The following is a 23,009-nucleotide window of genomic DNA, read 5'->3' on the forward strand; positions in this document are numbered from 1 at the left end:
TTCTTTCAGGCATTTTAAAGCATTCCTCCCCTTTATTTGGATATAATGTTTCTTCTCCTATCATGAAAAACCCTCTGTTTTCATTTGAAAGGCAAAAACATAAAGCCTAGAGTCACAGTATTTCTCTAAGATGTTTGAATTAAATTATCTATTAAGTATCCTATATAAGTTCACTTTGAACATCAGGGGATAGAAAGTATTAACAAAAGCAATAACACTAATACTTACATTTCAACAGAACTTTTGAAAATCAGCCTCTGAAGGAAGAACAAACATATGAATGATAGTATCATAAAATAAGTTGTCTCTCTGGAGTGCTCAGACACTTTAAATGAATCTATATTTATAGTATAATTAGCAATTTGATGAAATATATATAGTAAGGATACACCAAAGCACATCAGTGAACAACGTGTCCTCCTCAAAGTCGATAGATTCTCAGGAAACATCCAGGTTCAGCATTTAGGTACCAAGAACACTGCATCTCATTGGTAGCACAGACCAACCATTTTTATATACCTTCTTTATTTTCTTTTTAACAACTGTCAGTCTCCAGAAAGAGCTCTGCTCCGTTACAAGTATATGTCAACACACACAACCCATAGTGAGGATGTTCAGCTACCAATTACTGCTGGAAATTTAAATAAGTTCTAAAAATATAGGTTATGTTCTGCTCTGAAATACTTAATCTATCTGGCACTTTTTCTGGGATATTTAATGGTCCATCAGTACAATGTGTTAGATTGTAAGAACACAGAATTAGACATAGTGCTTGCCTAGGGGATTCTCCACTTAAATCAACAAGCAAAATAGATTAAACGCTAAAAACCAGTGCATGGAAGAAATAAAGTGGATCACTACCATTAAGAGTGAATGTTTATAAAACAGATACACAATGCAGAGCATAGTAGTGAATGACAGGCTATCTCCCAGTACAAACTTTAATAAGACTAGTAGAATAATTGAAGATCCTTTTTAAAAGATAACTGTTTTGAAGAGAGTGTTAAGGATTACCAGATAGATGAAAAAGAAGATATTCTGGACATCAGAGGTTACAATAAAAAGAATAGTTAATTAAAAGGGAAAAGGGAATAATTTAATTTCAGTTGGAACTAAAGTGACCTGAGAAAGCATTTAGTTTAATTCCCACTCCCACCCCATTAAAACATTTTCCCTGAAACAGGTCATTTAATCTCTATTTGAATATTATTAGAAGTATGTTGGATGGATGGATGGATGGATGGATGGATGGATGGATGGATAGAAAAATGGATGATCTTAATGATTGAAACAGGTGATTTTAATTTTAATATCTATTTGACCAATATATCCAAAATATTATTTCAACATATAATCAACATAAAATATTGATACTTTACATTCTTTTCTTTTACTGTCTTAAGAACCCTGTATTTATTTTTATACTTACATTGCATCACAGTTTGTAGTAGGCACATTTCAAGTACTCAATAGCCACACATGGTCAGTAGCTACTGTATTTATAGGACAGCTCAGTTCTAGAAAATGGTTCACAAACTTGGCTGAACATCAGAATCACAGGAAACTTTTTTAAAATATAGATTCCTAGGATTCACCCTCAGAGATAAGAACTTACTTAGTGTAGGAAGGGCAGGGAGTCTTTTTTTAACAAGGCAGTCAATAAACCATTGATCATCAAGCTGACATTTGGGAATCACTGCTCTAGAACAACACAAAATCATCCAAGTCCTCTTATACATGACTGTCCTTCCAATATGTTTAAAAAAAAAAAAATCACATCTCCACTATCTTTTATTCTCCAGGCTAAAAATTCCAAATTTTCTAAGCTCTTTCAACCGTTCCTGATCTGACATGGTTTCCAAACCTTTCAACTCCCTGGTTGCTTTCCTCTGGATGTACTCCAGTTTGATTTATTTGCAGTAGAGAAGTACTATAGCATAGATAATCCAAATTAATCCTTATTTGCCTTTGAAATGTTTCTCAGTACTTTCAAATGAATATGAGCATCTCTGCTAAATGTTGAATTCACAATACTTCAAACTAAAACTGTAAACTCTCATCGTCAACAAGCATTCAGGATGTCCAGGGTCTTCTGTGTTGCACTCCATCTTGGAAAGGAGAAGAGCCCTCTCAGAATAATTCAGAGTACTAAGTTAAGCAGAACTACCTTTTTTCCATGCCTCTCAACCCTCTTACCTTTTCCCGTGACTAGAGAAGAAAGCAGTAGGTGTTTTGATTTAGAAGAGCTCTTTCGTCTTCTTTAAAGTTACATAAATATAAAACATAATAATGTCACCAAAAAATCAGATTTGTCATGAATAATTGGACTCAATTCAATGCCACAAATATTCATTTACTGATGCTTGGCTGAGCACATTACATGTGCCACCATGATAGTCAGGATGCTATAGGAAGAAACAAGGCAGAGTCCCAGGCCTTAAAGAGATTACAAACTAGTCGGCCAAATAATACATCCATGTGACAAATTTTTGTGGAGTTCTTACTGTATGCTAGACACTTGTGTTATACACCCGTGAATAAAACATTCAAAAATCCCTGTCTTAATGGAGCTTATTTTCTAGCAGGGGAGACAGATGATAAACAATTTAAATGATATATAAGCGAACTATATAGCATGTTAGATGATAAATGTTATGGAAACTAACAGATCAGAATAAGGGGTGCCAACAGTACTTGTGGGATAGAGGACTAGCTGAAATTTTACTCAGTGGGGAGAGTAGGCCTCATTAAAAAATTGATATTCAAGAAAACATTTGAAGGAAAGGGGAAAACACGTAGAAATGGGGGGGGGTAGAATTCCAGGCAAATAGCCAGTGCAAAGGCCCTGAGGCAGAAGAGTAACCGGCCTGATTGAGGAACAGCAAGGAAGCCAGTGGAATTAAAGCAAAGTGAGCAAGGGAGAGACAAATAGAATAGGCAGGAAAAATAATGGGGTGGGGGTGGAATTGTTCATGCAGGTCTTTGTAGGGCATAATAAGAACTCTATCTTTTGAGTGAAATGAAGAAACACTGAATGGGTCAATGCAGTAACATGATATGCACTGTGTTTTTAAAAGATGACCCTGGTAACTATGTTGAGAATACACTATAGGACAGCAAGAGTGCAAGTAGGAATACCATGTAAAGGCTACTACAGGAATCCAGCTGAAAGACAGTGGTGGCTTGGACCAGGGAGGTAGCAGCAGGGAAAAGAAAAGTGGTCAGACTTTTTATGTTAAAAAAAATGCTATACTACACTGAGGCGGTTGTTTTCATATAGGATGCTACAAGAGCACAGAGGAAGAAACAATAATTCCACCAAAGGAAGGATTTATAGTCAAAGTGACAGCTTAGCTGAGTCCTGAATAATATGTAAAAGTTCACAGGAAAAAGAAACGAGAAGAACCAGAGAAGGAACTGGCATGGAGTTGTTGGTGGCCAGAAGAAACAAAGGGCATGATCCTTTCCCTGAGGAACTTACAGTCCCAGTACGGAGACAATACAGTAAGTCACTTAAGACCAGAGACTCAGGTGCCACTGGGATAAAAATTTGGCACAGAGACTTCGGACTACAGAAATAAACAGTATATGGCAGCAAGATATTTAAGAGAAGAAGCCAAAGAAGTAGCCAGAAATGTACAGAAAGTGACCCCAATTCACAAAGGATCCACAGGACCACCCCAACTCTTCTGTCAACATTACACTGGCCTCTATACCACCATTCGAGGCTCTGTGAAATCTTATCTCCCACCACCAGTTTCACCTCCAGTTGCCACCAACAGACCAAAGGAAGGCCAAGTTTACCCTAACCAGAGCCAAGTAAAGCAGTTGTATCGTTTGTTTCTCAGTACTACTAACACTTCTCCCCACGACTCAAAAACTGAGCTAAACTTTTAATATGCTTAGAAAGTAATGTGTGTTTGGTGTCTCTAGAGGAGTTCATGCTATGAATGAGCCTACAGACGAGCTCATAGCATGAATCTTCTTTTGTTGGTCTTCTCTATGGTCCCTCACTTCTGAACTGTGCTATAGGGCAAATAATACATCTTCCTCTCCACATTCGCCATTTGTTCTCATCCCTCTCTACCCAAATCTGCATATTCTCTTCCACCCAGTATAGTCAAAACAGCAAAAATAGAACAGAAGATGCTTCAGAGCCAGTTTCTCCCCCACTCCACTTGACTTTCGCCTGTCCTTTCCACCTCATGTGAAAGTCACCTCACCTTAGCTCCCTCACAAAATCCAGCATTTTTACCTAGAAGCCCCTAAAGAGAAGAAAAAAAAAAAAAATCCAAGGAGCATGACTTGCCGCTAAGCTAATTCCAAAATCGAAAAAATATTTAACATATATTAAATATTTGGTAAATGTCAGGCACAGTTTCATTCATATAATCTACACATCAGCTCTAAGTAGTACTGTTTTAATCTCAGAGGTCACTTAAGTAACAAGGTCTAGTTCATGCATCTAGTAAGCAAAGCATTCAAACCCAGCATGTCCACTCTGGAGCCCGTGGGCCTAACTAACTACTACTGCGTATCACCATGAACTTAGAATTACCTTCACCATTTCTTCCCTATGTCCAGGCCAGTAGAGTGTGATCTTTCATAGCAGTAGTTTACTGTCCTCATTCTAAAACTCCTCTTTGTAGGGAAAGATATGTGGTTGCCTGGGTTCCCCATCCCTTCCCCAGAATGAAGAATGTCAGCAGAGGTGCCATCAAAAACAACTCGGTGAACACCTGTCCAAGCGCCCAGTGGCTGGCAGCAGGCCAAATGGGAAAGGGAAGAGTCATGCTCCACTTTCCTTCTCACCCACCCTCTCCCTAGTTCTCAATTACAGTGGCCCATAGCTGAGTTTCAACAAATGAGTTTATGTGGTGAAACAGAATTCATCATAACAAAAATATCCACTAATAAACTGTTTGCGTAATAAAATGAGTTTGCACATACATCTACCTCTTCAGTGTCAATGCTAACTGAAACCTAGCTAGCAAAAAGATGAAAATTTTCATGACCTTGATAAAAACCATGTAAGAAAAATGTTCCAATGACACACAAAGGCATTAACTTATGATGGTCTGACACAGGCAGCTACATTTTAAAAATGAAAAATAAAACTTGTACCATTATGACAAATATCTCAAAACATAATGGTTTTGCATTAAATGGGTAAAGAGAGAGACCTCACATGTTTTCATAAAAACAAATGCACACACACACAAAATTGACGCTAGATTTTACTCTACTGGTTCCTATGATTAACCCATAGTTAAATGATTACCTCCACTTTGTCATATACATACGAGGACATATAATTTTCATAGTTTTTAGCTTCCTTCTTTAAGATAAAGTCCCAAATTTTCTTTTTGCACTATGTACAACTAAATTCCAATTCTTGTTTTACCTCCAGTAATAATTTATGTAAATATTTTCCTCCATATACAGTGCGTCCTATCCTTACACACAGAAGCACTGCAACAACAACAAAAAATTAAATTGAACTGAAGTCAAATCAACAGGAAACCTATCACACTGTAAGGTTTTAATGTCTAATACCTAAGTTATCAGTTAGCAGATATTGAATCATAGATAATAAGAAGAACAAGAAAGAGGCTAGATGTCTGCAAGACTGGGGTATGGAACTAACATGAAAACAAGGAGCCAGCAGATGAAACAAAGCCAAAGAAAGGTGGAGGCTCTTGACCGTAGCTGTCATCCGGGTGTGCCTCGGCCATGACATTCAAAGTCATCCACTTGTCAGAGCCTGTCAAGGTTGCTCCAGCTCCTCCCAAACCAAGCCTAGTTGCCATCGGACAGAGACCCCTGGCACTTTTGATAAGAGACTTCTAGTTATGCTTGCCCCTGCCCATAATTATGACTACCACACTCACTGGGTGCCAAACACCATGCTGAGTGTTGCCCATTCTACTTTTAAAATATTCATGCTAATTTTCCCCCTCCACCTCTGCATTAACCTTTTGGGGGAGGAAGGCATACTTTTTGAAAAATAAATACAATCAAAAAGCCCAACACTTGATTTTGCTGTTTGCTCTCAGAATGATCTCATAGCTAAATGATGGAGAGCATTTCAGCATTTAGTATGAAGACTCTCACCTTACACGTAAGAAACTATTTTAAGTCACAAATGACTAACAAAATTTTAACTGGCTAGTTCAAGTTTCCAACACCCTACAAACACATTCTCATGCATAGTTGAGAGAGGGCTCAAAACAAAGTTTAAGTCAGTTAGAAAATAAAGGAATCCTAATGTTTAACATATCTATTAGCTTCCTATGGCAGTTGTAACATATCACTTTAATGGCTGAATCAACACAAATTTATTATCTCACAGTTCCAGAGGTCAGAAGTCCAAAATGAATTTCACTAGGATGAAATCAAGGTGTTTGCAGGGCTGTGTCTCCCTGGGGATTCTATGGGAAAAATCCATTTTCTTCCTTTTATAGCTTCTATGGGCTGCCCACATTCCTTGGCTCATGACCACCTTCCAACTTCAAAGTCAGCAATGACCAATGACCAATCAAGTCTTTCTCACAATGCGTCACACTGACACTGAAGCTTCTACCCTCCTCCTCCATATTTAAGGTATCCTTATGATTCCATGGGACCCACTCAGATAATCCAGGATAATCTCCATATTTTGAAGTCAGCTGATTAGCAACCGTAATTACTTCTGCAACCTTACTGTACCCCTTACAAAGTGACATAATATACTTATAGGTCCTGAGGATTTAGTATGTGGATGGTTGGGAGACTGTTATTCAGCCTTCCACAGCTTGTCTTTCATACCCAAAGATTCACTTCCAGTCCACATGGAAGATACGTTCACTCTATCCAAAAGTCTCAACTCAGTAGAGTATCAACTCACGGTTTAAAAACTGATCTAGGGGCACCTGGGTGCTCAGTCGGCTAAGTATCTGCCTTCCACTCAGGTCATGATCCCAGGGTCCTGGGATGGAGACCCTCATCAGGCTCCCTGCTCGATGAGGAGTCTGCTTGTCCCTTTGCCCCTCACCCCCACTCATGCTCTCTCTCTCTCACACTCTGCTCTCTCTCAAATAAATAAATAAAATATTTTTAAAATTAAAATAAAGTAAATCTGGTCTAAATCTTATCAATTCAAAAGTCCCAAATGTCATCATCTAAATCAGGTATAAATGAGGCTTTGGGTACAATCCATCCTGAGGCACAATTCCTCTCCATCTGTGAACCTGTGAAACTCAAGAAACAAGATATCTGCTCCCAAAATTCGATGGTACAATAGACATGGGTTAACAATTATAGACATTGTCATTCAAAAAGAGAGAAAAGGAAGTTAAAAAAAATTAGGCATCAGACCCATGCAACTTTGAGCTCCAGCTAGGCAAACTGCATTGGATTTCAAAGTCTGGGAATAATGTTCTGTGGTCCTTAGCTCCACCCTTTAGGATCTCAGCTCTGCCTTCTGGACTCTCAGTTCTGCCCTCTTAGTCAACCTTATTTTTTCATGAAAAATGGTACATGTTTGCAGCTAAGTAGATTAATCAGCCTGTTTCTTGCTTGTGGAATTGTTAGGATCCAACAACCTTCTTTCATTACATCCTCTCGCTTCCATTTTCTGGCCCAGCCAGATGTATTTTTGCTGGTATGATATTCTCAGGAACCACGTAGGTCTCCCATATGTGTCATGGTGATTTACTCCATTAAACAAAAGGCTACTCCACAGACATTTCCTGGATAAATCCATCTCTCTAACTGGCTTCTGCTGAGATGTTTGAGGGAATCCATGAGCTACATGTTCAATTTCTTCAAAGTGCCCTCTATGTAACTGAATACTCTGACCTTACTTCTGAGGCCCTCCCAAAAGATTTTCTAGCCACTCCATTGGTTTTCCCCAGAGCAGGCATTTCTGACAGTGAATCTCCTAACTTTAGCATCACTTGCAATCTAGGAGGCTGAGAAATTTGAGAATTTCTCAAATATCAAGTTCTGGTTTCATTCTTAATAGTTCTTCCCTCAATCTGCCCCTCTCCTCTCCTTTTTTACTGGAAAAAGCATCAAGAAAAACCCAGGCTGCACCTTCAACACTATGTACACAAATCACCTCAGCTAAATACCTAAGTTCATGTTTATAAGCTTTATCGTCCACATAACTGCAGGACACAATTTAGTTAAGCCTTCTGGCATTGCATAACAAGGATCCCCTTGTCTCCTGTTTGCAATAACATGTTCCTGATTTCTATCTAAGCCCTTACTGGCAGTGTCTTTAATGTCTGCATTTTTATCAACATTCTGTTCGTGACAATTAAGGTATTCTCTAAGGAGATTTAGTTTTCTCTACCATATTCATTTTCTTCTGAGTCCTCACTAGTAGAATTGCCATCATCTATATCTCTGTCCATTCAAAGCAATCTAGGCTTTTTCCATCATGCTTTTCAAAAGTCTTCCAGTCTATGCCCATTTCCTGATTCCAAAGCCACTTCCACATTTTAAAGTATTTCTTACAGCAACCCCCACTTCCATGTATCAAAATCTGTATTAGTTTCCTATTGCTGCTCTAACAGATCACCACAAATTTAGCAACTTAAGTCAACACAATCGATTATCTCACGTTCTGGAGATCAGAACTGGGTTAAAATGAAGTGTCAGCAGTCCTGGACACTCTAAGGGAAAATCCATTATCTTGCCTTTTTCACCTTCGCAAGACTGCCCACATTCCTTGACTCACGGCCTACTTTTATCTTCAAATCCAGCAATGGCTGGTCTAGTCATTCTTTCATTGCATCACTGACACTGACTCTCCTACCTACCTGTTCCAAATCTAAAGGACATTTGTAATTACATGGGACCAGCCCATATAATCCAGAATAGGTTTCTTACCTAAAGGTCATTTGATTAGCAACCTCGATTTTATGTATAATCTTAATCCCCCCTTAACATGTAACATAACATAGGCTCAGATTCCTGAGATTAGGACAAGAACATCTTTGAGGGATCATTATTCTGACTACCACAATATACCTTTGTATAATGATAAATTTTCAATTCTTTTCTATTAAAATGGCCCACTTTGTAATCTGGTCCTTGCTCTCCTGTGTCACTTCATATCACAACCCTATGTCTCCACTACTGTGAGTTTCTTCCATTTTGTCAAACACACAATGCTCATTCCTGGCTCGGGATCTTTGCTCATGCTGTTTCCTTTGTCTCTGTGATTCTCCCTCTCTGAATTCCTGTAGCCCCTCCTCTCCAGGCTACTCTTACTATCCTGCAGCTTTCAGTTTCAATGATTCTTCTTCAGAGACAGTCTCCCTGACCCTGTGATTCCCTATAGATTCCCATTAGTACTCTTTGTTTCTCCTCATAGCATTTATCTCAATGGTGATTAAATTATTATCTGTGTAATTGTTTGTTTAATGACTGTTTTTAAGACACTCTGAAAGTAAAGTTCTAACTTACTCTTTTGTTATATGCCTAATACCTAGCAGAACAGATTTGGACAGCAAAAATGTATTTGAATGAATGAACATGTCTCTTTTAGTCCTCATAATAACATTAATTTTATAATTGACAGTACTGAAGTTCAGAGAAATTGAGTAACTTCACCATAGTAAAACAGCTAATAAGATTCCACTGGTTCTATCTGGTTTCTAAGCCCATCTCTTTATCATTGTGTTATTCTATTCTAATCGGGGCACCAATGACCATTGTCCCCAAGACCACTGATGTTCACCGACCATCATATTGACAAATACTCATTCCAGCCTAACCTCACCTTTCTTAATGCAATTACCTTTACCTACTAAAGTCAATGGCCCTCCACCAAATGCCCAATTACAGTCCTGTTTTTAAATACTGATATGAGTAGACTTGTGGACATTTTTTCCCTTTAAAATCTTTTTTTTAAAGAGTTTATTTATTTGAAAGATAGAGAGAAAGAGCCCCTGAGTGGCAGAGGGAGACTCTCAAGCAGACTCCCTGCTGAGTGCAGAGTCCATTGCAGGGCTCAATCCCAGGACCTGTGAGATCATGACCCAAGCTGAAATCACCAGTTGGACACTTAACCAATTGAGCCACCCAGGCACTCCTTCCTTTAAAATCTTTAAATCATGGGATGCCTGGGTTGCTCAGTTGATTAAGCATCTGCCTTCAGCTCAGGTTATGATCCTGGAGTCCTGGATCCAGCCTCACATTGGGCTCCCTGCTCAGTGGGGAGTCTGCTTCTCCCTCTCCCTCTGCCCCTCCCCCTGCTCCTTCTGTCTCGTTCACTCTCTCTCAAATAAATAAATAAAATATTTTAAAAAATAAAATAAAATCTTTAAATCTTGAAGTTCCTTAAAAATAACTATGAAACTTATTTTCAAATTACCAACTCAGGAAAAAAATATGCTTTGATTTTATCTACTTCTCTTGTGGGGATTAATGGCATTATAAAATCTGTGAACACCTTAGAAGAAATTTTATTAAACCAACAGATGAAACTATCAACTTTGGGAACCTGGCCAGACAAATTGTTAAAAACAAAGATCTAAAAATCATGCTAACATTGCTAGAAATTCCTAGAACTGTGTTTCTTATGTGCTCATTCTTGGTCTCTCATTTACAGAGAAGAAAGAACATTATTAAGAACACTGTCTTTACAAATACCTCCTAGACTTTAAACAAGGTAAGTAGAATTCTATTTATAATTGCACAATCCTTAATATTTCGGAACTCTTTACGAGCTTTCATAGTCTTTTTCATTGTCAGCATTCAGTCCTCTCTTTTTTTAAAATGTAAGTGTATTTTTATGGCTATGAGTCAGACTGCAGCTAGAAATACTTAGAAGATTTTGATGTAGATTCCAAACTGTTGCCTGGATACTTTTTCCTTTTGAAAATGATTATAATTGGCACAGATAAAAAGCCACATTTATTAAAGGATGATCTAATTTAGCATCTCCTTACTTCAATTTCCAATGTAGCTACAAATCAAATTTCAACAACAACAAAACAATTTTAGTGATACTATGGTTACTATTATGATAAAAACCAGATATGACTTTGAAATATATTTCTATGTGCTTTCATTATACATGTATAATAAAATATAATTATTAAGTAATATTCATTTTGCACAATTTTTTAAAAAATTATTTATAGCTTCAAAAAGTACTGAATTGTAAGCATCTTAAATACCACTAAAGAGAATAATGAAGTAGCCAAAAAAAGAAGCAATATTAAATGAGCAAAATCACTGGGAAATCATATGCTGAGATTTCCTTATTTTAAAGCTAAGAAACAAAAGAAGATGGTTATACCACTGCAGAAGAAATTTAATGGTTCAAAATCTCTTCCATCTATATAGAACATACCTGATAGCACAAAGTAACTTATCTGATAGGTTTATATGAAATCTGAGAGCATCTCACCGGTTTTGTAATTTGTTACTATCCTACTATGACATTTTACACACTATACAAAAATACCTGCAGCACTTTCAATTCACCATGAATCAAATCCATAAAATCCTGAGAGTGAAAGCTTTTGTCTCTCTAAAACCCATGGAATCCCAGGGAAGCAGTGGGAGTCAGAACTGACTTCTTAACAACATTTTCTAATATCACAGAAAAGACATTTCCAAGGTAATGCAAAACTATCAGGCAGAGCCAAAGATCCACCTGTTGTCAATTTCATAATCTAAATCCTAGAATAAGAGAAATTATTAGAGAATAATCAATAGATCAGTAATACATGCCTAGTGAGAACACAGCAGGTAGCAAATACTTGCTGAGTGACTGGCTATATGAAATAACGTTCAAAATTTGGCAGGAAATGAAATTTTACATCTTCAAATCTCGAAAACTTTGTTAGGCATTTACTCTAACCAACAAGGAAATAAAAACAATTCATCTATGTGCACTGATATGTAGTTACAATGGACAATTCATTTGCAACACAATGCCTACCTTAAAGAACTGGTAATTTAAATAAAGATGAATACTTAACATTCCTTTAAAAAACTATATTAGTGACTTAGACTGTTTCCTAGAAATTGTCTAATTGTCTAGCATGAGATCATAAAATGCTCAGTTCTGAGGGTTTCTAGTTGTGACAGCTCAGACACTCTTCAGAGGAAACGAAGAACACTAGTATAATTTAAAGGACATTTGGAAATTTTAAGGACACTTCAACACCATTTATTTATTAGGAGGCTTAGCTTCTGTAATGCTTTCCAGTTACTCGAATTAGCAGACCTGAGATAACTTTGCTTCCAGTTCTCAGGGATTAAAAATCAGAGATTTTAAAAAAGAAGAGGAAAGAAAGAAAAAAACAGAAGCTTAACCCTAATGACACTTCTATTCCACTTTGTGAATTTTGCTGACACTCTGGTCTTATTTCCTTTATTAAATTCAGTCATTGTTTTTAAACAACTCAATATCTAAGCTGCATCCCCACCTCTCTCCAAAAAAGACCTTTAAGTAAATAAAATATTACCACAAATATTTGTCATAATAAAAACATTTAGTGGGCTCACCATAATTAAAACAGAAAATTACATTTTAATTTTTTATAAGAGTAAACTTGTTTTAAATAAATGCAACACATGTCAATTTCCTCCTTTTCCCATAGTAAGCTTTAGTGTTACTGTCCACGGTGACACATACTGGTTATGTCAGGCAACAACACCACTACAAGACATTCAAGTTTTATTTTACTCCTGTTTCTTGTTGTCAGATTTGCTGAAGTGGTTTTATTTTGCATACCCAACTCTTTAGTAAGTATGAGTTGCACTTCTCTTGAAGCCCTGGCACCAAAATCACAAAAGAAAAATCTGGGTGGCTGGGGAAAAGATGCTTCAGTCAGTCCATCAGATACGTTAAACCAAACTTCATTTCTCTTTTGCCTTCATCTATACTTCACCATATGTGAAACAAATCTTCCTGTATGTATTTAGCCACTTTCTAGAATCTCATATTACATCTTTCCACAAACCAAACAACATTCAAAAGCTTTGGTAAATCAAAGGTGACAGCCTGATGCACTGGAATTTGTTTCTGACTACACATTTAAATATAAATTAAAATGTAGACATTTATGCATAGCCAACACCCACTTACTTTAAAAAAAAGTTCTATAATGTTAAGTATACAATTAATGGTGATACAAGATAAACCTTTGAATTAATATTTATTTGAAAGATTTCAAAATAATATTTAAGAGAATATTATTCTTTTTCTCTTGACATTGATAGAGTAGAATCATGATCTTTCAATGAGGAATCATTTCAAATATAGTATGTTTGTGATATACAGTCGATAAAACTATTGAGAGGTATTCATTTTTCCAGAAAGCTACTCCACAAAAAGAAATTCCTCCCAACCAGGCACCATTGTACCTGAAACTTTCAGAAAGCCTGCCTTAACTAAGATTAAGCTATCCTATTTTCTACCTAAATCAATTTCACCCAAATGAGGCGTTTGTGCTATAATTCATTGTTCCCCAGACTCTAAAATCAACCATCTGCCATCGGAGTTTCTGTACAGTAATTAAGGAACTATCCATTAGAACTGGCAAGAGTACAAAGTAAGGAGGAGGGAGCGGGAGGGGAGAAAAACCAAACCACTTAAAAAGAGATGGAAGGTGTGTGTGTGTGTCACGTTAACCCCTCCACATCTCAGCTCCAGATACTGCCATCAGTGAGGCAATACAGAAGTTAGGAGGAGCTGTGAGGCCAACTCCCTTCGGGGTTATCCGAACTGAAACCGCACTGGGGACTCGGCAAGCTCTCCATACCTTGAAAGAGAAAGGCTTTCGTCCCATTATGCAGCCCGGGGACCTGGCGCACTCCAGTCGTGGACTCCCCAAGTTCTAACTCTGTTAAGACGTCAATCTGTAGGGAGGGGTCCACACCAAGCCCCCAAACTGGTGGGAGGGTGGGGGAAAAAGAAAAAAGCTCCATCAAAATACAAGCCTCTTCCTCTAGGGCAGCAAAGAACCGCGTCTTGGAGACAATATTGGAAACCGACGAGGGAGGCGACTCCCTCCTCCACCGCGCAGAGCCTTACCTTGATTCAGCAGCCAAGCTTTAAATAGCGGAGCACCCAGTCCCATTTCCCTGACCTACTTTAAAACCCTCTCGGTGCAAAGTTCCCCCTCGGCCCTCAGACCCTGGACTAGGGGTGTGACCCGCCCTGGCGTCTCCAAGGCAAGCATAGAACAATCCAAATCCAAACCCGCCCGCTACTCCAAGCTTCCCACTCCAGACCTACTTCGGGTGGAGGAAAAGCAAGGCGTCCCCAACCAGCTCCGGCTACCCCGAGGCGAGGGCCATCCGTTCCCCCCGCCGCAGCTCTGGGCCACTCACCTGCTCCGATACCGAAGATCAAACAGAATGTTCTCAGTAAGACCCGAGACTCCATGGTGTGGATCTGCTCAGTCCATCGTCTCCCTCTTTAAAAATAAAAATAAAAACCGAAGAGGTTCTCGGAATCAAGCGGGAATATAGCGTTTGTGCCTCCTGCCGCTGCCTCGGGTTTACTGATTAGTAGGATTAATACGATTTGGTTACCTAAGAAAAAAATGGGAGGACCCCTCACGCACGTGAAGAACTTAGACCCTCCAATGCGCACATCATTCCCACACGCAGAGCCCAGGCGGCAGCGCGGGCAAAGCCGGGGGGGGCCCAGAGGGAGGGGTCGGGCTCGCTCTGGGGCTGCTCCGCCGGGGAATTAGCTCCGGAGCTGAATAAAAGCAGCCGAAGACACGCACACCCAGAGGAAGGGAAGCGGCCCCAAGAAAGCCGGGGGTGGGGCGGCCCCACACCCGCCCGTCTCCTCCCGCCGCGCGAACCTGTTGTAAAGGCAGAGACAATGGAGAGAGCGCCGGAGAAGCGCGGAGGAGAGACGGCTCCCCCGGAGCGGGAGGGGCAGGCCAGGGGAGGCGGGGTGAGGAGGGGCAGGGAGGGACCGCTGAGGGCGAGGCCCGGCGCTCCGCGTCCCTTTCCAGCCCGGGCTCCAAGCCCCGTCCAGCGAGCCCCGGAGCTGCTGCAGCCCCGCCCTCCTACCTCCCTCACTCGCTGACCCGGGCAACGCCAACCTCCTTTTGGGATCGAAAGATCTAAATTCAAGGTGCTAAGTTGATGGGCGGTCTTTGCTCTCACCCCTCGATTTCGGGCGCGTGTCTTGAAAGACAGACGGAGAGAAAGGACCACCCAGTCGCAGAAGACGAGGCTAGGAGACGTGCTCGCCCGCCCTTTAGGCAAAGGAGGGAAGCCGGCGTACAATCGTGCACTGGGCTCCGAAGCAGCCCCGGGGACTGGAAAAGGAACTCCCTCTCCGGGGCATGCGGAGGAGGGCTTCCAAAGCAAGCTAGATTCTCGAGGTGGGGCTGGACGAAGTAGAGAGAGACTGGCAGAGGCGGGTGGCGAGCCTGGGAAGCCCTGGCAGCCCTGGGGGAGAGGTTCCCTGCCCGGGCGGGGCGCTGGAGAGCTTCCCTAGCGCGGAGCGCGCAGGGGAGAACTTATCCTGGAACTGCTGGACAGCTCCGGGACCTCGCGCGCCCCCTGCCAAACAACGCGGAGTCTGGTTCTCCAGGACAAGCACACAGCAGGAGCCAAGTGCACCAGAGCCAGTGTGCCTGCCACACCGAAAAGAAGAGATAGATGATAAGTAGATAAACGGATGGATGGATGGGATGGATGGATGGATGGATGAATAAGAGAAAGAAAGGAGGGAAATAAGCAGAAGGCAGAGCCTGGGCAAGATAGAAGAGCCACCCAGTTGTTGAATAGACTCAACCAGGCTCTATCCAGCCTTCTCGCCCTTCTCACGCTGGGACCATAACAGTGAGGACATCTAAGATCTAATTCTCAACGGGCAAAAAATACTTAAAGTCAACTGCACATAATATTTTTCAACATAGCCTTAAAATGTTGAGGTAAATTTTGAATAATGACATTCAATGCCCATACTGAAAAGTAAGAGTTTCAAAAGTGATTAAAATGTTAATTGCTCCAAAGATCAATTGAGTTTCTTAGCTTTCCATCCAAACAAGTAGATTCTGAATTCTCCAACAGGATCCTACACAGCTAGTTACCAAAATGGAGTCTGAGTGTCCAGCAGAGAAATATGTACTACATTATACTATAATGGGATGAGGGGGACATTTTTAGCTCTATTGTTGGAATTTTTAAGGAAAAAAATCAGAATCTGGAAACTTTCTCAGTTTAATTTTTAATTATCTCTCTTTATCAAATTTTCCACTTAATTCTACTTGGAATTTTGTAAATTCTAAGAAAGAAATATTCCAGTACTTAATGAAGTACTTAATGAAGTATTGTTGTATGAAATTTCCTAAATTTGCAAAACAAAATAAAATTAATCTAATTGAATTGAATTAATTAATTAATTTGGAAAACTGTAAGAAAGGTGAGTTATCAGCCTGGGGAGAGGTTCTCAACTGTAGAGCTATGGACATCTTGAGGTTGGATACTTCTTTGTTAGGACTTTCCTGTGCTTTGTAGGATAATTAAAAGCATCCTGGTTTCTACCCACTAAAAGCCAGTATTTTTAGCATCCCATTTTTCTATATTTCGTGTAATTATATCTTTTTGTGTAGTTTCTTAAATTGATTCTCTAGGGAATATAACATACATACTTAACTTTTCATCACCTACTGTAAAGTCTACAAGCTACCACTTCAATTGGAATGTAGAAACTTTACCAACATATTGGTCCTTTTATCCTCACCCCTTTATGTTGTGGTTGTCTTATATATTAAATCTGCATACACTGAAACTTCCTTCAGAAAATGTTAAAATGTTTGCTTACAGTCATTGTGGTAGAAATAATAATGCCCTTTCCCACCCTCCAAAAATATATGTCCTAATCACTAGAATTTGTGAATGTTACCTTACATGGCAAAGCAACTTAAAGTTGAGGATGGAATTAAGATTTCTATTCAGGTGACCTTAAAATAGGGAGATTATCCTGGATTGTTTGGGGGTGGCCAATATAGTCACAAAGGTCCTTATATGTGCAAGAGGACAGCAGAAGAGAAGTTTAGAGAAGTGTAAAATGAGAAGAATTTGTTTGGCTGTTGCTGCCTATGATGATGGAAAAATATAGAAGGGCTATGAGCCAAGGTATGTGGGTGGGCAGCTTTGAGAAGCTAGAAAGTACAAGAAAAAGGATTCTTCCCTACATGCTTCAGAAAGGAACAGAACTCTGCCAATACCTTGATTTTGGCCCAATGAGATCCATTTTAGACTTGTGAACTACAGAACTATAAAATAATAAATTTGTACTGTTTTAATCCACTAATGCTGTGATCAGCATTCACAGAAAACTAATGTAAATACTAACTACATAATGAAAAGTTCAGTCAAAATAATGAAAAGTTCAGTCAAAAAGTTCATCGCAAAGCCAAATGAAATGTTTAATATCTTTTCTATTCAGAAGAAAAAAAAATTCTCAGATGCTATGAGAAAAAAGGTAGCTGGAGGTTGGTGGAGAAAGATGTAGCCAATGCAATGATTGGGAAAGGGTGGGACACAGGGTTTCAGACTTCATAGGGGCCCTAAGACAATGGGGTAGGATTTTAATATCCACACAAGAACTGGAAACAATGAATTATAGGCAAAGCCAGAAGAGGTGAGGATGTTACTGGTCCCTTTGATAAAAATAGGAAGCTTTGAAGGATTATACTGTATATAAAAAGAAACTTTAAAAATTTTGTACATTGCTCTGAGAAGTGACAAAAGTGCCTTCTAGCCGCACATGACCACAGATGGAAAATAAAGTCATCTGCAATAAATGTCAATTCTCAAGCCTTGCCCCTTGCAGATATACAGTCCAAAACTACACTCCCCACTGGTGTAGGAATTCTACAGTCAGAAATTAGAATAAACCCCTCAGATTCTCCTGAAGAAGAAAATGTAAAACTTCTATTAAAGGACCCTCCACAACCTCTAGCATATAAGAGGAAAATTTCTGATAAGAATAAGATCACAATAGAATAATAATAAGAACAACATTAAAATAAAGTACCATGAAAACAGTCAGGAGGCACACACACAGAAAAAGAGCATTAGTATCTCATGAATTCAGAATATTATAAAAATGTGATACAAAGTACAAAATAAGTATGTTGAATGACTAAAAAATTTTTGTAAGGGAATAAAAAAATAACAAAAGAACAGAATTGTATGAGAAAAGATTAGGCAGATTTCAAAGGAAATCAAATGGAACTTCTGGAAATAAAATATATTTTAAAACAATATTTTAAAACCATTGGCTATAAAAAGCAACAGATAAAATAGAACTGAAGATTAGTGAATTAAAAAAATCTTAGAACAAAAAATGAGATCTGAGAATATTATTGAGAATGTGGCAAGAATAATAAGAAGATGGAACACATGAAAAAAAACATGAATATTAGAATTAGAAGATCCAACACACACTACTTAGAGATATAGAATAAGAGACTAAACAGAATGGAAGCAGATAATGTCATAGGAAATATTTAAGCAACAAGTAAAAAGCTTTCAAAAGCTAAAGGATATGAGATTCTAATTCTGGGTAAGATAGAACATGTACACTCCACCCTCTCTCTCCCTCTGAAAGCTATCGAATCTAGACAGAATACATGGAGTATTTGAGGGCTCTGATAATTAAACAGCAGCAGGCAAATTGAGAAAGAAGACCAGAGTTTGAAGTACTATCATACTGGCAGCAAGTACTTCTAAGAATAATCCACCACCAGAGTCAGACTGCCTCTGGGTGGTACAGACATAGGATAAATCTGAATATACCACAAAGTCTTTGAAAAACCACACCAAAAAAAAGGCTAGTCAAAATCTGAGTTTGCAGTCTAAATCGAATTGAGTCACTTGTCTGCTTAAAAAAAAAAAAAGAAAAGAAAAGAAAAGACATTTTCCATAGTACTTAACAAAATTCAAAGTCTTATAACATTAAAATGCTCAGGATATAATCTGAAATTTTTTGGCATATAAAAAAAAACAGAGAAACTTCAACTTATATGAGAAATATGCAATCAACAAACACTAATACCAAGATGACAGACAATGAAATTATTTTTGAAAGATATTAAAGGAGCTATTATAAAAATGCTTCCCAAAAAGTGGCAAATACTCTTGAAAAAAATGAGAAGTGGCAGCAAATAAATAAAAGCAGAGATTTTAAAACTGGAAAGCATAATAACTCAATATTTAAAACTCATTAAAATGGCCTCAGTACTAGAGATAACAGAAGAAGAAGTGAGTTTGACAGATCAATTGAAATTATCCAATCTGAACAAAAGACAGAAAAAAAATTTTAATTACTATAGCAGGAAAATCTGTGAGATAAAACCAAAAGAACCTTATGTCTTCAGAATCCGAAGAGAAAGAGTTCAGTCCAAAAAAAAGTATTTCAAGAAATAATGGCTTAACAGTATTATCAACAATAGCCAGACTGTGGAGAGAACTCAAATGTCCATCAACTGATGAATAGGTAAAGAAGATGTGGCATGTCTATATGATGGAATGGAATATCACTCAGCCATCAAAAAGAATGAAATCTTGCCATTTGCAATGATGTGGATGGAGCCAGAATATATTACGCTAAGTGAAATAAGTCAATCAGAGAAAGACAAATACCGTATGATTTCACTCATATGTGGGATTTAAGAAAGAAAACAGATGAGCGTATGGGAAGTAGAAAAAGAAAAAAAGGAGAGAGGGAAACAAGCCATAAGGGACTCTTAATGATAAAGAACAAACTGAGGGTTGAGGGAGGGACGTGGGTGGGGAATGGGCTAGATGGGTGATGGATATTAAAGAGGGCACTTGTTGTGATGAACACTGGGTATTGTATGTAAGTGATGAATCACTGAATTCTCTCCTGAAACCAATATTGCATTGTATGTTACCTAAAATTTAAATAAAAATTCAAAAAAAAAAAACAACAACAACAAAGAATGCCTTAAGACCTCCTGAATTTGTCAAAAGACATAAACTTATGGTTTCAAGGAGCCCAGTAAATCCCAAAGAGGATAAATTCAAAGGAATCCATGACCATATCATAATCAAACTGCTGAAAACAATAAAAAAGAAAACACAAAGAAAAAAATATTGAAAGCAACCAGAGAAAAATAACACTTTATTTATAGGGAAGCAACAATTCGAATGAATCCAGACTTGTCAGAAACCACAAAGGCCAGATGGAGGGGAAAAACATTTTTGTTAAAAAGTGCTTAAAGAATACTGTCATTCTGAAATTCTGTATGTGGTGAAAATATCCTTCAGAAATAAAGATGAAGGAAAAATATTCTCAGATGAAGAAAATCTAAAAGAACTAGTTATCGGCAGACCTACTTTGAAAGAACTGCTACAGGAAGTTCTTCAAACAGAAGGGAAATGATAACAAAAGACAACTAGCATATCAGGAATGAAGAAATAGCAACAGAGATGGTAAATATCTGGGTAAACATAATAGACTGTTCTTCTCTTGAGTTCTGTAAAATATGTTTGATGCTTGTATTAGTTTTCTAGTATTGGTATAACAAATTACCACAAACTTAGTAGCTTAAAATAACACAAACGTATGATCTTACCGTTCTGTAGGTCATAAAACAGACATTGGTCTCATCAAGTGAAGTTCAAAGTGTCAGTAAGATTGTATTCCTTTCTATGGGGCGTCTGGGCAGCTCAGTCGTTAAGCATCTTCCTTTGGTTCAGGTAATGAACCTGGAATCAAGCCCTGTCTCAGGATCCCTGCTCATCGGGAAACCTGCTTCTCCCTCTCCCACTTCCCTTGCTTGTGTTCCCTCTCTCACTGTCAAATAAATAAATAAATAAATAAATAAATAAATAAATAAATAGATTGATTGTATTCCTTTCTGAAGGCTCTGGGAAAACCCTTTTTCAACTTCTAGAGAGTGTCTGCATTCCTTGGCTCATTGCCCCCTTCTATCTTCAAAGCCAGCAACAGCAGCCTAAATCCTTCTGACAGTGCATTCTCTGTTTCTCTGACTACAGTTTGGAAAGGTCCTCAGCTTTTAAGCACTTCCATGATGACACTGAGGTTACCTGGATAATCTAGGATAATCTAGGACCTCCACAAAGGCCCTTAACCTTAATTACTTGTACAAAGTTCTTGTCATGTAAGGGATCATATTCACAGGTTCTGGGGATGAGGGTATGGACATCTTGGAAGAGCCATTCTGGCTATCATAGTGACTGAAAGAAGTATTTTTAAATTGTCTAAATGGGTTTAAAAGTATGTATATTTAATACATAAAACAACTACAACATAAAGAGATGAGGATAAATGAACCAATATGGTGATAAATTCTCTATATTCTAATTGAAGTGATAACATATGAACTCTAAGTAGGCAGTGAATAGTTGAGTGTGTGTATTTTATTCTCTAGAACACTAATTTAAAAATTTATACAAAGATATAGTTAAAGATACAATAGATAAAATAGAATACTAAAAAATATTCAAATAACTTGAAAGAGGAAGGAAAGGGTTAAAAGAGAAATAGAAAGAATAGAGACAAAAGAAAAAATAAAATGGTAGACCAAAATCCAAACATATCAATAACAGCATCAAATGTAAATGGTCTAAACACAGCAATGAAAAGACCTAGATTGTCAGAATGGACTTGAAAAATATAACCTAACTATATGCTGTTAAAAAACTCACTTAAAATATAATGAGGTAAATTAAAGGTAAAAGAATTAAGAAAAAATATACCATGAAAACATGAATCAAAAGAAAGTTGGAATGGTTATATTAATATCAAAAAAAGTAAACTTTAGAGCAAAGAATATTACCAGGGAAAAAGAGGTACATTACCCAATATTAAAAGATTCAATTCACAAAGAAGACATAGCAATCCTAAGTGTGTCTGCACATAATAGCAAAGCTTTAAAATACATGAAGCATTTGCCTTACAGAAATGGTGACAGAACTGGAGGAAGCAACTGACAAATCCACAATTATATTTGGAAACCTCTTATATTCCTCTCTCATAATCAGTGGAAACCTCTAGTCCCAGATAATTTCAATTCCAAATTCCACCAAACATTTAAAGAAGAAATAACATCAAGTATAAACAAATCTAGCAGAAAACAGAAGAGGGAACAATTCCCACTTCTTTTTATAAGGCTAGCATTACTCATACCAAAACCAGACAAAAACAATGGAAAAAAAAAAAAAAGAAAAGAAAAGAAAGAAAACTAGAACATAGATACAAATGTATTTTTTGAACATAGACACAAAATATATCTTTTGAACATACATGCAAAATCCTCAAAAAAAATTAGTAAATCAAACTGAACAATATATAAAAAGAACAACAAACAATGACAAAGTAGGATCCATCCCAGGAACGTACAGTTGATTCCACATTTTAAAAATCAATCAATGTAATCTACTACTTTACAATCTAAAAAAGATAAATCACGTGATCATATTAATTGATAAAAGGAAAGCATTAGATAAAATTCAACTACTGAATGGGGCGCCTGGGTGGCTCAGTCATTAAGCGTCTGCCTTTGGCTCAGGGCGTTATCCCAGTGTTCTGGGATGGAGCCCCGCATCAGGCTCCTCTGCTGTGAGCCTGCTTCTTCCTCTCCCACTCCCCCTGCTTGTGTTCCCTCTCTCACTGGCTGTCTCTATCTCTGTCAAATAAATAAATAGAATCTTTAAAAAAAAATTCAACTACTGATGATAAAATAACTCACTGTGAAGTAAAAATAGAAGGGAACTTGCTCAATTTAATAAAGGACATTTAAAAATATTCTGCATTAACAAGGAAACACTCCTAGAGTTTCCAATCAATGAAATGAGCCAAGAAAAAGAAGTAAAAACCATTCAGGTTGGAAGTGAAGAGATAATTTTTTCCCTAGACAATTGGTCATCTACATTTAAAAATTCCCAAAGCATCTTTGAAAAACCCATTAGAACTGGTAAGTGAGTTTAGCAATGTTATAGAATACAAGGTCAACATATAGAAATCAATT

At 38.0% G+C, this 23,009-nt stretch overlaps 1 protein-coding gene across 6 annotated transcripts in view; it reads right to left on the minus strand.

The window, feature by feature from the left end:
- Nucleotides 1-23,009, minus strand: part of NELL2 (neural EGFL like 2) — a 391,543-nt gene that overhangs the window by 315,906 nt on the left and 52,628 nt on the right. For 3 of the 6 annotated variants that reach the window (XM_034645489.1, XM_034645487.1, XM_034645490.1), the window contains 2 exons: nt 14,344-14,429; nt 13,773-13,901 (listed from right to left, as the gene is read on the minus strand). In XM_034645489.1, coding sequence (XP_034501380.1) covers nt 13,773-13,901; nt 14,344-14,398 — 184 coding nt within the window. In that variant the 5' untranslated portion in view covers nt 14,399-14,429. The other 3 variants (XM_034645491.1, XM_034645492.1, XM_034645488.1) reach the window with 3 other exon arrangements.

Source organism: Ailuropoda melanoleuca, chromosome 16 (genome assembly GCF_002007445.2).
Source record: "Ailuropoda melanoleuca isolate Jingjing chromosome 16, ASM200744v2, whole genome shotgun sequence".
NCBI classification, from domain to species: domain Eukaryota; kingdom Metazoa; phylum Chordata; class Mammalia; order Carnivora; family Ursidae; genus Ailuropoda; species Ailuropoda melanoleuca.